This window comes from Schistocerca piceifrons, chromosome 2 (genome assembly GCF_021461385.2).
Source record: "Schistocerca piceifrons isolate TAMUIC-IGC-003096 chromosome 2, iqSchPice1.1, whole genome shotgun sequence".
NCBI lineage: Eukaryota > Metazoa > Arthropoda > Insecta > Orthoptera > Acrididae > Schistocerca > Schistocerca piceifrons.
In genome coordinates this window covers 657,492,724-657,509,980 of record NC_060139.1, presented here as the reverse complement: position 1 = coordinate 657,509,980, position 17,257 = coordinate 657,492,724, and the positions used below count along the sequence as shown (strand labels likewise).

Below are 17,257 nucleotides of genomic sequence, written 5' to 3'. Positions count from 1 at the left end.
TATAATTTTCTGTTTAGTCTGGTAATGCTGTTATGAATATCAAATTTTATTTGGAATCTACTGTCCTTAACTATTACACTTATTTTAAAGAATACAAAGGTTTCCATAATGTATATACATTGTAAAAGTAAAATACTGGAACACTAATAGCACTTTTTTTTGCAGTTTGGTTTTGGTTCGAATGTGCTGATAGCTGCTTTAGCATTTCCCCAAAATGTGACCCCATGTTTAAGGTGAGAGTGAAAGAAGGGAAGATATACTTTCTTTACTTCTTTTCTCATGACAGCAAGAGTTTAATGAACAAAGAGGGTAGCAGGTCTTGCTCAATTTTGAGTTAAGATATTGTATATGATTTTTCCATTTTATGTTCTTTTGCAGCCATAATTCTAAGAATTTGGTTTCTGTATTGTTACCAAGCGGTTCATCATTGATGGACAGAAATGTGATGTACATATCTTTGTTCAGAGCATCATAATATTTTATTGCACTAGCGTTGTTCGTTTGTTGAAAGCTGATTTTCTGTGCCCCACTGCTAACTTGTTCTGTGACAGCGATTACTCACTGCTGTAATTATTTCTTTCTTCCCCCTTTTAATAGCATTTTGGTGTCATATGCAAATATGTCTGTTTTATGAGCATACACATTTAAGCTTAGATAATTAATGAATAAAAGGCTCAGAAGTGTTTTCATTAGTGATCCTTGGAGTAGGCCATATATGATTACATTATACTGTGTCAAGTGTTGAAAGTAATTTTAAGGTTGGCATTAGTGAACCTGATACTCATTGCTGGCTTATGACTGTTCAGGAGACAATGATCCAACTGTTAGACAGACATTGATTATCATACTTTACAAGCTTTGACAGCAGACTCTTACAATCAACCATGTCGAAGCTTTTGATAGGTCAGTAAATACTCTTTTTCAATCCTCTTTCTTGTCCATCAGGCTTAGTATGCAATTTATGCAGTCGTAAATGGCAGTTGTTGTTGACGTCTTATTTCTGTATTTGTTTTATATATTACATAGGAGTTTGCTTTTATTTACAAAATCGCTAAGTTTGTCATACATAACTTTTTCTAATATTTCTGAAATGGAAGAGAAAATTGTGGTGGGCCTGTAGTTATTTACATTATCCCTTCCAAATTAATATATATTTGAATTACTTTAGATGTTTTCAGTACATCAGGGAAAGTGCCTGCTTGAACTGAGAAGTCACATAAGAGTTTAAGTAATTCAACTTGTTTTCAGCACTTTTAGTTAATATTGTGCAAGGACACCGTCAATGCCTGCAGAGTTGGAGTTTTTAGTCTTTTTATTGCTTTTGCTACTTCACCTCGTGTGGCAGTGCTGATGTATGTTGACCCACAACAGATGCTTACTTTATATTTATTAGAATGGGTATTCTTATTTATGTTTGATTTTACCACATTCTCTGCAATGCCCATAAAAAACTTTAAAAATTGATTAAAAACAGTCTTGGCCGTGAAAAGATATTTATTTGCACTGGTTACCAGTTTTTGTCAGATTGTAACATCCTCAGACCATTTACACCATGATGGTAGGGAGTGGCAGTGAATGTCACCTGCTCGATTTTGCATTAAGGTGTTCTTTATGCTTACTCCATTTTACACTAACATTTGTGGAGCCACAACACATGCTTTGTTCACTGCCACTGCCTACCATCATGGTATAAATGGCCTGAAGCTGGCCATATTCTGATTAAAACTGGTAACCACTGCAAATAAATATTTTATTGCAGTCAAGACAGATTTTAATCCATTTTTAAAGTATTTTAGTCAGACCACTGCACTTCTCCACAAGAAATGTTATCAAAAATGCCAGTAGAAAGTCATTAAATATGTAAGCTACTTCTAAGGGGTTTGTTACTTCTTTATTTTCTTGTGATACTGTTATATATTTACATGTTGCTCTGTTTTCACCAGTTCCTGTTTTTATAACACTTCACATGACCTTTACGTTGTTTGTTAAAGTACAAATATATTTATCACTATGCATTATTTATTATTTGTTCACACTCATAAACCTTGTTTCACTTACTGCAGATAACATTTCTGTTTTGATGATTATCGGAACTATCTTGTGTCAGTTCATGGATGTTTTGTTTTGACATCTAATGCATATTTTCATACTTCAGGCTGTTAGTCTCTCTTGACATTGTTGATTAAACACAATACATTTTAAATGCATTCAGTAAACTCTGAGATTTCACTTTTGCACTTCTTACATCCTATCTTCCTACATTTTTGTGTGGATCATGTCAATCCATTTTGGCATTAAAACCATGTACACCTATACACATTGCCCTCTTGATGTACACATTTAGAAGAATAATGCAAGTTTTGCAAAATGGGTTGTCACTTGTAACACAAGTTAAACACACAGAATATATAAGACATAAATGAAGCAGGACTTACCTAATACTTGTGCTTTGGCCTGTATTGTAGACAGTCCTTGGACATCATGCCAGTTGCTCTGCACCATGTTTACCCATTGAGCTGGTTTCACATCACGTACTGATAAGGCAGGCTTTGGTAACAAGAACTTCGTTTCTTTCATTGTTGGCAGATGTGTCATGTCAGCAGCACGATGCAGTAATGCAGCCATCTTAGCAATGTCATACTGAGGGCAAACAAAAATCACTCATTTGTACTTATGCCTTTTACAGAAAAACACATCTTCTTCTGGTAATGTACCCATTCTTTCTCTGATCTAAATAATTCTCACTAAACATAACACTTTGTGTATTTATCAACTTGCTTATTAGCCAGAATAAAGTCTTAAATATTACTTCAGTGATGAATATGACAGCTACGAAATATACCTAAAATGATTTTATTCAAAAGACTAGCCAGAAGTTCTGTACACTATCTTCTATAGCCATGGGTAATCTGGAGAGTAATAAGGTATTGTAAAACAATATAGCAATGAAAGATTGAAGATAAAAAAAACACATTTGTAAAAAAATTCTTCGTCAAGTTGTAGATCGGAAACAGGAATAAGAATGGGAACTTGTAAAGGTGCTGGAGGTAATGAAATGATGCCCCAAACCCAACATAAAGATACACATGGACACAGGAGACAGTAGGAAGTAATACTAGATCAATATCAAAGAATCAGACTCATAGTTCTCAATCAACTGTTTGGTGTTTATACGTGGAAGATGAGGGTGAATGTTGCAAAAATTAAAAAACAGATCACTTGCGAGATGGTGGATACTAAGGTTCCAGTATCTGTTGGAAAATCAGTTTCCTTCTTAAGTTTGTTACTCTCTGTGTTGGTATGGTGGATCCAGATGACTTTTAAGTAGCGACATAAATTCTCAGAAATACAATATTAATTGTTAGAGCTAATTACTATATATGTTAGAATACAGACATCCATATTTGTGAACAAAGGTTTAGTACACAACATATTTATTTAGAAAGGTTAATACATAACAGATACAGCTTAGAATACACATATTTGTTTATAAGAAAACATATTATTTTTCTTTTAAATAGACCTCCAGTGTGTGCTCTTATGGATTCTTGCAATTTGTAGTATTACACTGAGCCAGTGATATGTGGTCTGAGGTCTGTTACTTTTATTTCTGTCTGTAATAACTGTGCTTGTTTCTTGTGTTGTGTTTATGTACATCATAACATTTGGGTGTGTCAACCTGATGATTTACAGAAAATGTGATAGAGAAAGGTTGAGAAGTTTGGGAAGGTAGTTATGCTTACACCATGGCAATTCACTTCTAATCCACAATAATTCTGTGTGAAAGGAGATCATTTTTTTTTGTTTTGGATTGGATCTTTTTCAGGGAGTTTAGCAACAATACCTTAAGACAATGTTTTTCAAACTTTCTGAATATGTGACCCCTTTCCAAGCAAAAGCCCCCAGAACCAAAATAAAAGTATGTCAGCAATTTCGAAGGCAATGTATTTAATTTTCTTTCTATTGATGATATACTGATCGAGAAATCAAGTGGAATGTGAAAAGAGGTCGCAATGCTCTGTGGGCAGAGATATAATTATATTCTTTGCTATGGTAGAGGCATGGGGGTGAGAAGGGGCAGCGGGGGCATGTCGCGCGTTTCTGGTCACTGCAAGTGTTTGCAAATTTGAACTCTTATTTGAACTCTTCAACAGGTTTAAATTAAATTCGTATTCATTATTATAAGTAAGTACCAGATCTGAACGTGAGCGAATCTGCAAGGTGATTTTGCAAAATCTTGTCACCCACATGTGATATTTATGCCATAGCAAACGATCGTCATAAACAAACGTTACCAGCCATGCTGCAATGCCGCTGATACATTAAAAGAGAGAATCAACACCACAACAGATCAAATTCCCACAAAACACATGGACTTAAATCATTTAAATCAGAAGTTATGCCAAAATCATCAACAGATTTCAAATGCCCTTTCAGTTATCTGGTTTTTGAGGTTCTTGAAACGAGTTGAAATTAATGCCAAGATGGTTCCCTGAAACAAGATATGGTTGACTGCATTCCTCATCCTAACTTTCTTCCCCTTGAAACTAAACTGATTCCATAATAAATCTTCCCTGCAATTTCATGTGCCAACTTTTTGTTATCCATCTAAGCTACACAACATACCTGTTAGCCTCTATAGTACCACCTACAACATCATTTTATCTCTCGACTCTCATCCATTTGCGTGATGCAAAGGAAAAAATGCTTTATATGTTCTGCCACTACCACTTGCACTTTAAAGACCAGGGCTTTCAAACTCAAAAACTTGGAACTAGCTCTCTGACTGGTGCAATGCTCACGGTACCACTTTACTTTTGTCTCTTCATCCTTAGTTTTTCGCATGCTATCTTCTTTGTCATATTTAAATTATTCAATTTCATTCTTTTCCTGCTTCTGCTCTCCATTGTTATTTCATTTTGCACATTTATACAGATGTATTGTTATATTAAGTGATGGAAAATCCAGGATTGAATAATGACAATATCATGAAATAATACACTGCTGCTCACCATATAGCAGAGACATTGAGTCACAGACAGATACAACAAAAAGACTACTAAACATGTAAGCTTTTGGCCACAAAACGTTCTTATGAAATAGACAAGATAAACACACATATTCATGCAAACACTGCTCACACACAGACAACCACTGCCTCTGCCTGCTGTGGCCAGACTGCGAATAACTGCACATGATATGAGAAGCAATCTTGGAGGTGGGGGTAAGGAGGAGGCTGAGATGGGAAGGCAGAAGAGCAAGGTACGGGTGGAGGATGGTAAAGTGCTGTTTGTGGGAGGAGGTGGAGGGAGGGAGGGCAGCTAGGTGCAGTTGGGAGGTTGGAGGAAGGTAGGGGTGGGGGGATCAGAAAATGAGAGAAGTAAAAGGACTATGGATGCACTTGTGGAACAGAGGAGGCAGTGTAGTGGGAACAGTGAAGGGAATAGGTGGGTGAAGGACAATGACTAACCAAGTTTGAAGCCAGGAGGGTTGTGGCAATGTAGGGTGTATTGCAGAGAAAATTCCCACCTCTGCAATTCAGAAAAGCTGGTGTTGACAGGAAAGATCTAGGTGGCACAGACTGCGAAGCAGTCACTGACATGAAGAACATCGCATTGGGCAGCATACTCACCAACTGGTTCAGCTGTTTCTTGGTCACAATTTGTTGGTGGCCATTCACGTGGATAGACTGCATGTAGGTAATCATGCCCACGTAAAATGAAGCACAGTGGTTGCAGTTAGTTTCACAGGTAGTCCTGCCTTTGATGGGATAGGAGATGCTTGTGACTGGACTAGAGTTGGTGGTGGCATGACTGGATTAGAGTAGGTGGTTGTGGGAGGATGTATGGAACAAGTCTTGCTATATGCTTCCATAAGCCCATAAACCAGAGCACCCAGAATGCCCTATTGTGGCTGGTTACTGTGCCCCCACTGAGAGAACCTCTGCTCTCACACATCAACACCTCTAGCTTATTACCTACAAACTACCCTCCTACCTCCACCGACTCTCCACTGTTTCCGTTCCTTTAGCACATGGTGCCCTGCTTGTCACTATTGATGCCACCTCCATTTACATTCCTAATGCCGTGGCCTAGCCGCTATTGAGCACTACCTTTCCCAATGCCCTATGGATTCCAAACCTACAACCTCCTCCCAGGTCACCACAACCAACTAAATCCTTACCCAAAAGTACTTCTCCTTTGAAGAAATCATCTACAAACAAATCCAGGGCATGGCAATGGGCACCCACATGCACCACCCTATGCTAATCTATTCATGGCACCTGGTTCAGATTCATTGGTGATATCTTCATGATCTGGATTGAGGGTAAGGACACCTTATCCACATTCCCTCCAGAACCTCAACACCTTCTCCCCCACTGGCTTCACCTGGTCCTCCTCAATCCAACAGTCCATCTTCCTCGATGTTTACCTCCATCTCAAAGATGGCTACATCAGTACTTCCATCCATATCAAACCTACCAACCACCAGCAATACCTCCACTTAGGCAGCTGCCACCATTCCATATTAAGAAGTCCCTTCAATACAGCCTAGCTGCCCATGGCGATTGCCTCTGTAATGACAAGCAGTCCATCTTGAAATATACCACAGGTCTTACTGAGAACCTTGTACAGAAACAGATCTCCCGTGGCTTTTCTCTCCAGTCACCCACCACCTCCTAAAATCCTACCATCTGCTCACAGAGGAGCATTTCCTTGTGACTCAATGCCACTCAGGACTGGAGCACTGAATCACTTCCTCTGCCAGAGTTTCGTCTACCTCTTGTTGTGCCCTGAAATGAGGAATGTTCTATTCACTATTTGCCCAGCCCCCTTCCCACAGTGGTATTCTGTTAACCATAGAACTTACACAATAACCTTGTCCATCCTTACACAACCCATGCTCCCAATCTCTTGCATCATTGCTCACATCCCTGTAATAGATCTAGATGCAAGACTTGACCCATACATCGTCCCACCACCACCACCACCTCCTCCAGTCCAGTTACAAGCAGCACCTATCCCATCAAAGGCAGGGTTACCAGTGAAACCAGTCATGTGATCTACAAGCTAAGCTGTAAACACTGTGCTTCATTCTGCATGTGCATGACTACCAATAAGCTGTCTGTCCCCATGCATGGCCACTGACAAACTGAGGCCAAGAAACAGCTGGACCACCTCGTTGCTGAGCATGCTGCCCAATGCAACGTTCTTCATTTCAATAACTGCTTCACAACCTGTGCCATCTGGACCCTTCCTACCAATGTTAGCTTTCTTAAACAGCGCACGTGGGAACTCTCCCTGCAATATATCCTACATTTCCATAACAATCCTAGCTACAACCTTTGTTCATCATTGTCCTTCAACCACCAATCTCATTCCCTGTCCCCATTCCACAGCCTTCTATTTCACAAGAGCACACACAGTCTATTTACTTCTCCTTTCCCACTGTCCCTCCCCCCTTCCCCCCAAACCCCTGATTACTGTCTAAACTCCCACCGCACCTAGCTGCCCTATCTTAGCTCCACCTTGTCCTTGTATGCTCCCACAAACAGCACTTTACCTTCCCCCATTCGTACCCTGCCCTCCCTCTCCCTCCTCGCCCCAACCTCCTCCTTACCTCCACCACTGTCTAAACTCCCACCGCACCTAGCTGCCCTATCTTAGCTCCACCTTGTCCTTGTATGCTCCCACAAACAGCACTTTACCTTCCCCCATTCGTACCCTGCTCTCCCTCCCCCTCCTCACCCCAACCTCCTCCTTACCTCCACCACCCAAACTGCTTATCCCATCATGCACAGTTGCTCACAGTCTGGCCCTGGCGACCAGAGATAGTGGTCATATTTGTGTGAGCTGTGTGTGTGTGTGTGTGTGTGTGTGTGTGTGTGTGTGTGTGTGTGTGTTGGCTGAAAGCTTACGTGTTTAGTAGTCTTGTAGTTGTACCTGTCTACGACTCAACATCTATGCTATATGGTGATTAGCAATCTATTCTTTTCATAATATTGTTTTGACCCTTCTTCTTGCTCTCAACTCTTTCTCTTTCTTTTCATATTCCTTATGAACATTTTAATCATTTCCATCTTCATCATGTTAATACATAAAATATACTTCTTTTACTTTTTATTTCATATTTCACGTATCAACTATGAACAGCAAATTATTAAAAATACTCTGTAATTTAACATTTGGTTCTCAGTATATTGATATTTTCTAATCTTTTCCCGTATTTTGCACACCGTTTAACATTTGGTTTTAAACAAAGTTATCCTTTCCTTCATATGAATACAATGATATCTTTGCTTTCTCATATTTCATCATTTAACCTGGGTGAAAGCAATTTTTAAAACTTGCACTAATATTTCTCAGCTGGCATATGCATCAGCTAGTTGCAGTTGTTCCTACTTCGCTGGCTGATAAGTGAACAGATGCTTCAAATATTTTTCATATTTACTATGTTTCATTCTTGACAAACTTCTTTCCTCACATCTGAGTGTTTCGAGCAGAGACTCCTAAGAAGACCATGAGAGGGTTCAAAATCCAATTTTTTCTTACTTTTAGTTGCCAACAATGAGAAAGATGAGTTGCACAGTGGGTAAAAGAGGTCAGAGCACGTGACAAATACTCGTGTGTGAAAACAAAAATATGTAATTTGGAAAATATTGAAACCCATGATCAATAGTGCGCTCACTGTAACTTCCAAATATGTCTACACAGAGATCCTTTCTCTGTCCCCTCTGAATTACATACACTTACATTACCAGTAGAATTAAAATTACTCACAATGACATCTTGCTCCAATTGCTCTCCTGGCATCACCAACAAAAGTCCTTCTAGATAATCTGGTGCTATTTGGTTGAAAACTACTTCTATATAAAGATGGGAGTCAAGCCGTAGAGGGAAATGCCACACAGACCGGCAAAATATTAAGTAAAAAACCTGGAAGAATCACAAAAAATGGAAACATTATTAAAATGCCTAAGCCTATTTTCAACAATATCACTATTAGCCAATTAGAAAAAAAACAGGCACTGAATGCACTTTTATGCATTTCTATGAAAATATCTACAAGAACAAAAACTGACAAAATAAAATCGGGTGATATGGATAATACGCATGAACACTTTCTGTTTTAAAAAGTCTTCTGGGTGTGTTTGACCATACTGCATTGAAATATTTTACATTTTTACTGTTGTTTCAAATAGCTTATACTCATAAATAATGCAGTCAGATGAAAATTTCTTTAAGTTTGGCCACTACTTCTACTTTCACTGCACCAGCGAGGTATGTTCAGGTGCCATGGGCAGGTGTCTGATGTCCTACAGGATTTTGCTGCAGATGCCTTTAATCTTAACATGCTGCCTCTGCTGGATGTTAGCTGTAGTATCAATCACTCACGGCAGGGTAGCTGATGCCTTGTCCATCACCCAGCTGAGTGGCCATGCAGCAAAGGCGAATACTAGCATCTGCTTCTCGGTGTTGGCTTCCCCCTCCTTCTGCTACATGACTTGGGTCGTGGTGGAGGCAGGCTCCTCTTCTGTATGAACACATAGGTCATGCATAAGTGCCGTGTGTAGTTGCCGCAGCTGATGGCAGGGTTCCTCCATTTCAGCAGACAGGGCAGCCCTGAAAGCAGCCCTCTCTTCCTCCATGATGGCTCTGAAGCCCAGAGTGGCCTCCTCAGTAGTGGCAGATAGTGTGGAGCGCATGTCAGTGACTTGCAGCACCTGCCTCCCCTCTGTTGGCAGCCAGTCCCTCACTACCACTGCTACTGGTGGGATATTCTGTCCGTTCACAGTCAACAGCAGTTCATGTACTGGTTGTGTTGTCTTGGGTGCCAGAATCTTTCAGCACCTTCTCCATTGAGGGCGTTTCTTATTGGTCATGATGTTGTCTGTTGCCCGGCTTTGGCCACACAAAGAGCACATGTCAGTGCCTCTTCTTTTCTTCTGTCACAAGCACAGCTGTCATATCTGCCTGAGCACTCAATGTATTTCAGGGCAATGCCACTTGTACAGCGATGAGAAACATCAGTGGCTGCCTCCTGTTTGTCTGGGTACGCCGTTTGACTGCTATAGCCCTGTAACCAGCTGCCTTCTTCGGCCGCCACTCACTGCCTATCCAAGGCAGCACATGGAGGAGCACCTTGGTCATCTTCCAGAACTGCTTTATTGGTGTCTTCTTCTTCTTCTTGTGCACCTCTATGTAGGTGACCACACCGGTCATGTGCCCTGTAGTCAGCCATGCTCTCTGCCAGAATCTATGGCAACGGACTCAAGACCAAGATTAAGATTGCAGCAGCTCAACATCTTGTCATACAGCTTGTTCCATCTATGCCTCTGCATTGGTTGAAGAGAGGAGGGACTAGTGTATGACTGTCACCTTTCTTCTTGGAGGGATCAACAAGTTCACACAGCAGCACTGCTGATAGCCCTTTCACTGAGTTGGCTTTCTCTCCTGCTCATCTCCCTTTACCCATGCTGCAGCGTGAAATGACGGCAAATTTTGCTTATGTCATAAAAGTGAAGACAATGAAAATTGTGCGTATTTCACAGTCACCAGCAACACGAGCAAACCTTCTCAGCCCTCTTCAGTCTCAACAGGGAAGTGTACAATGGCAACGATGGCTTGCTTTGATTGCTCAAGCTCAACTGCTCTCTACCCCTCTCGTGCTGTCCATGTGCCATACATCTATTAGCTGTAGTTGCGTATTCTTCATTTTTGTTTGTAATCCTTGAAAGGTTCAGCCAGGTATGTATCTCCTAGCTTGTGTAATTCATGTGTATTTTTAAGTAAAATATTCTATTTTAAGCCTTCTTATCTGAATCTAATTGTTACTGTTGTTTTTTACCAAACAGTTTCTACCATCAGCCTAACAAAGGAATGTCTGTGGGTTTACCAAGAGAACTGTGAATAACATTTATAATTTGTTTTCATCTAAGAAAAATGAAATGGCAATTGAAGTATCATTTTCACAGCCCACACAACATTGCTTAGGATATTTGCATGTTTTAGTTAATGTGAACATAAAAATAAAGTTGTTTTAAGATTTCTATATAAAAAAATAAGCAGGAAACAGTACTTTCAAAATAATATACGACAGCAACATTCACAGCCAGCACAGTGAAAGCCAAAGAAATAATTGTCTGTACCATCATTAAAGTAAGTCAAGGAGGAAAATAAAATTAAAAGTGAGGATTATTTTCATTAATAGTATAATATTTCATGACATCTGTAGGAAGAAACTGAATATATGTCTCTGAAAATACCTGCTGGTTTTTGTGGAGTTCTGTGGTCACATCAAGCACATATTCTTCACGTGCCAGTGGCATTGTAAATGTATCCCCTTCTACTATACAGTACAATGAGAACTCATCCATTTCTGCTGGAGACTGTACATTTATCATAGCACACATCTCCTCGATCACATCCTGAAAATAAAATATTGGTAGCCTGAATAATAACTGTTGAAACTACAACATGTGTATGCTTTCATTATGTGTGAATACTACACCCATGAATGTACAAATAATCACACAGTTAACATTCGCCATGTTGATTCCTCTGTTAGCATGTATGAGAGATTATTAACTTTCTTACACATTGTTAGCCAGTCTGTATTGTCACAGCCAAGACAACTTCAAGAAGACTGGATGAAAACTGATAACTTAAGTAAAAAATGATAAAATGTGTCTGATTAATTATTAAAACTATATTATAAGAAAAAACTAATTCTGAAAATTATTAAATTTATGAAGCAACTGACAGAATGGTTATTATCTGCCCTGAGGTGGCACTGCGTCTCATACAGCCAACAGATAAACACAGTTGCTTTATGTATCCACTGGCTGTTACACATCATGAAGTTTAGTACTGGCTAGACTATCTGGTGCCTGTAATTATTTTAATTTCACTTTCTGTTGTTTTCGGAAATGGATACAGTGTGATTCTCACAATGCAATATAACATAAATCAAACAACAATGATATAAAAAAAGGAAACAAAATATAGACATATTATATTCATGAGCAATTGAATTAGAGACATCTATACTTTTGTCCTGATGATAGCAGCAACACAAAATTGCGTGGATTCAATAAGACTCTGAAGCACTGGAGAGCCATCTTCAACATTCAGTACTCAACCATTGCTCACAATTCATGTAGATTGGTCACAGCTGGATCCAATTCCAAGATCAGACAGTTGGTTTCTGTATTGTTTGCTGATGAAAGATAATGTCACACACATCAGAGGTGCCATTCTCACCCCATTTAAATATCTTCTACATGAGACTACATCCACCACATGCCTAAAAGTTACCCTCTTGGCAAATAGGATGCATAGACTCACATGGGTTTTGACACAGTAATACTTTGCCAATGCATATACCAATACATAAAATTACTTTTTCCAGGCTTCAAACATCCTACGCTGGTGTTCCATAGTCCATGCTCATCTCTGTGCTCTCCGACATTCAGTAAGTAGAGGTACATTTGTGTGACGTAGCACTTATCTACTCCACAGCAAGGTGGTAGTTCTCGGTAATATGGTTGTTTTCTAGCCCTACACTGGTATATGATTTGCTTCAATGTGATGCATCAGCAAGGTGGCAGTTCTGAATGGTATGGTTGTTTCCTTGAAACAATGGCACACAGAGAGTCCAGTACCTGCAGGTACGAGTGTCTCATGTGCCAGGCATGCACAAACTGATTATGATTGTAAGTGTCAATATCATCTGTGTTAACAAGCCTGCCAGATGAGTTTCATGCTGACATCCAGTATAAGAGATCTGACAAGATCCTTGTCACACAACATCCCAAACTACTCCATTTATTGTCATAACTTGTGTACTCTTTCTCCAATGAAGCATTTACTTCTAGTTCAACAATATAACGAAAAGCTATATTGCTACTCACCATAAAGATTACATGTTGATTAGCAGACAGGCGCACCAAAAAGACATACACATTAGCTTTTGGGCAAATCCTTTGTTGGAAAAGGGAATATACACACACTGCCTTCTCTGGCAATGTGTACTGGAATGCCATTCCGATACGAGCTGCTGGAGATGACAGTCATGGGTGCAAGATGTGTGCTTGCTTCTGTGCATGAATGTGTGTATGTGTGTTTCCAATTTCTGATGAAGGCTTAAGTCAAAAGATAATGTGTAAGTGCCTTTTTATTGTGTCTGTCTGCTACTTAACATGTCATCTTTACTGTGAGTAGCAATCTATCTTTTCATTACACAGTTGATATTCAACCTGGAGTTTCGATTGTTTGATTTTACTTCTAAATAAGTTACTTATGACTATATATTTACTGTACTTGTTTTCACAACTAACTGACTGTTTACAAAACTGCAAAAAAAGGACAAGCTAAAAGTGCTACACAGGAAGAGCAATGTTATCTAAGATCTGGAGGTTTGGTGGAGTTATCGGCTGTACATTTTCTGAAAGAACTATTCCAGTATCAAAATGAAGTTTTGCTGGGCAATTACATGAAAACAAAACCAGAATAGTTAGATGGACAGCTGAACACTGCTTCCTTAATCAATAGGGACCTCACCTCCACTCTCTTACACACACACACACACACACACACACACACACACACACACACACACACACACACTTCTTTAATAAGCATTCCTCAGATGATGGGACAAAAATAGTGACATACTTGAACAACTGTAGTGCACTTGGTGTTTACAACTCGTTCTGTGCCTCCAGGTAAGCGGTATATCTGTCGTTTTGAGTTGCGTCCTGCACTGATAGCAGTAATTTCCTCAACACTTGGAACATTTTTTCGACCACCATATTTAAAAGTTTTACGTAGGTTATGCAGGCACACAGTTGCAGTACCTGTAACATTACAACCATTGCAATTAAAAGAAATCGTCATGTGTGGTAAAGGCATTAGTTTTATTATTAGCTATTTTATTTTTCATATACATCTAAGCGAGAAAAAGTACATGATTTGACACATTCATGATTCCTTTTATATAAGCCATTCTTGTCCTCTGCATTTCATTTCCTGTTTTAAACTGAAGGACTGCGAAATACAATGTAAGTGATGTTATCATAATTTCTGTTTTTGAATTGTTTTTATACAAATGAAGACTAGGGAATTATTAATCAATATTGAATGGTTTGATACACACATATGGATTCTGAAGAGTAGGCATTCTGACAATATCATAGAAAACCCAAAATTTCAAAATTCTAGCCCCCCCCCCCCTCCTATTTTTCTATTCTTTTAAAACCTGATCCAAGCTTATCAGTTGTTTCTCACAACATCTTTTCCTATCAGTCTTGATGAGGACTAACATCAAACGTTGTGGACTGAGAAAAAAAAGCAGTGTCATCTGTGTGGCAGGAGAGCGAAAAAAGATGTAGATGTCTATTCCTTTCTATTTCAGCCCTACAGTAAACTATTTTTGGTTCCACAAGTTCACTATATGTATGTGCTACAATATAGTGAAATTACCAGTCTGAGTTAACAGGCTATCTTTTTATTGTTATTTAATTTCAGCTGCTAAACCCTTCAAAAATATTAACATATGAAGTTGTTTAGCATTTCCACCTGTTTTTGATACCTGAATAGCACTATGGAAGTTCTTTTTACTAAAATCATGTGTACTCCAGATCAGCTGAAGTGCCATTTGGGAGGAGAATCACAATTATTCCACTCTCATGTTCCCTTGTCCTTTAAGTGACAATAAGAAACCTTCCCCTTGGTATGTGACTATAAATGAATGATGCTGTTGTAGTGTCATTTCTACTGCAGACACTGGCCAAACAGTATCATACCGAAATACTGATTACTAACGAGACAACTATCAGTAACATGGTTATGTGGCAACACTGTCCTTCATTCATTCAACTGCCATCAGCATGCCTTTTGTTCATGATGAAAATGGAGCTGTGGCTGCTACTTTGGAACAATACTGACGGACTGCAGATAAGGGCAGCTGGGTGCCGAAGAAAATATACAATTTGACTGAAGGCTTCCCGTTTCTTGTAGCCGAGGTCTGAGGTGAGAAGTCAGAGAAAAATGCCAAAAGTGGATGGGATATCTTGTTTACTTGCTTCCCTACAGGAGAAAGGAATAGAAGAAGGGAGTGAATAGTTCCACATTAAAAATGTCTTACCATTTGAAGTGCAAAAAAGTTAACAACATAGCTTATTAATCAAAAATTACTACTGCACAATGGAAATTTACTATGGAGATCAATCATGTAGCAGGAGATAACTTATTACATTTTGTTCCACATTTACAATAAAATACAGGCGCTACTGTATATTGTCAATATGAAGAAGAGGAATTGCATATCTTATGAGGAAGAGATTAGTCATTAAACCATTATGTACAGGAATGAAATCATTAATAAAATCATTAATACAGCCACAAACCCAAAAATATATCTTTTATCAATCAAACAGGCAATATATCTGATCTATAAGAATCACATGACTACTTGTTATGTGCTCAACATATCTTCAGAAAACTTAGTTATGTCTTACTTTGAATTCTCATTAATAGAAACGGCACCAAGCTGCGCAATATGAATCTACATTGTTTCAGTACCATCAGTGAGTAAAATATAAAGCTTCTCATTACAGCCATGTGCCACCATAAATTTGATTCATCTCCAGTACATAGAAAAACTTTTCACACTTTACTAACCTTGCACAGTCGTATACTACACTCCTGGAAATGGAAAAAAGAACACATTGACACCGGTGTGTCAGACCCACCATACTTGCTCCGGACACTGCGAGAGGGCTGTACAAGCAATGATCACACGCACGGCACAGCGGACACACCAGGAACCGCGGTGTTGGCCGTCGAATGGCGCTAGCTGCGCAGCATTTGTGCACCGCCGCCGTCAGTGTCAGCCAGTTTGCCATGGCATACGGAGCTCCATCGCAGTCTTTAACACTGGTAGCATGCCGCGACAGCGTGGACGTGAAACGTATGTGCAGTTGACGGACTTTGAGCGAGGGCGTATAGTGGGCATGCGGGAGGCCGGGTGGACGTACCGCCGAATTGCTCAACACGTGGGGCGTGAGGTCTCCACAGTACATCGATGTTGTCGCCAGTGGTCGGCGGAAGGTGCACGTGCCCGTCGACCTGGGACCGGACCGCAGCGACGCACGGATGCACGCCAAGACCGTAGGATCCTACGCAGTGCCGTAGGGGACCGCACCGCCACTTCCCAGCAAATTAGGGACACTGATGCTCCTGGGGTATCGGTGAGGACCATTCGCAACCGTCTCCATGAAGCTGGGCTATGGTCCCGCACACCGTTAGGCCGTCTTCCGCTCACGCCCCAACATCGTGCAGCCCGCCTCCAGTGGTGTCGCGACAGGCGTGAATGGAGGGACGAATGGAGACGTGTCGTCTTCAGCGATGAGAGTCGCTTCTGCCTTGGTGCCAATGATGGTCGTATGCGTGTTTGGCGCCGTGCAGGTGAGCGCCACAATCAGGACTGCATACGACCGAGGCACACAGGGCCAACACCCGGCATCATGGTGTGGGGAGTGATCTCCTATACTGGCCGTACACCACTGGTGATCGTCGAGGGGACACTGAATAGTGCACGGTACATCCAAACCGTCATCGAACCCATCGTTCTACCATTCCTAGACTGGCAAGGGAACTTGCTGTTCCAACAGGACAATGCACATCCGCATGTATCCCGTGCCACCCAACGTGCTCTAGAAGGTGTAAGTCAACTACCCTGGCCAGCAAGATCTCCGGATCTGTCCCCCATTGAGCATGTTTGGGACTGGATGAAGCGTCGTCTCACGCGGTCTGCACGTCCAGCACGAACGCTGGTCCAACTGAGGCGCCAGGTGGAAATGGCATGGCAAGCCGTTCCACAGGACTACATCCAGCATCTCTACGGTCGTCTCCATGGGAGAATAGCAGCCTGCATTGCTGCGAAAGGTGGATATACACTGTACTAGTGCCGACATTGTGCATGCTCTGTTGCCTGTGTCTATGTGCCTGTGGTTCTGTCAGTGTGATCATGTGATGTATCTGACCCCAGGAATGTGTCAATAAAGTTTCCCCTTCCTGGGACAATGAATTCACGGTGTTCTTATTTCAATTTCCAGGAGTGTATTTGACAATGACCTCTCAACATGGACAACCTTCATTTTCGATGTGTACCGTAGTCACAGAACACAATGCAGAAATATCACTCCAAAAACATCACAAAGTGTTCATTAGCAGGATTAAAAGTATAATACTTA

The 17,257-nt window shown here is 40.4% G+C and overlaps 1 protein-coding gene across 1 annotated transcript in view; it reads right to left on the bottom strand.

Annotated features, from left to right (window-relative positions):
- Nucleotides 1–17,257, bottom strand: part of LOC124776994 (unconventional myosin-XV-like) — a 465,068-nt gene that overhangs the window by 14,197 nt on the left and 433,614 nt on the right. The window contains exons 50-53 of the mRNA XM_047252242.1: nt 13,677–13,858; nt 11,267–11,428; nt 8,781–8,936; nt 2,436–2,640 (exon numbers count right to left, since the gene is read on the bottom strand). Of these exons, the coding sequence (XP_047108198.1) occupies nt 2,436–2,640; nt 8,781–8,936; nt 11,267–11,428; nt 13,677–13,858 (705 nt within the window). The remainder of the gene's footprint in view (nt 1–2,435; nt 2,641–8,780; nt 8,937–11,266; nt 11,429–13,676; nt 13,859–17,257) is intronic.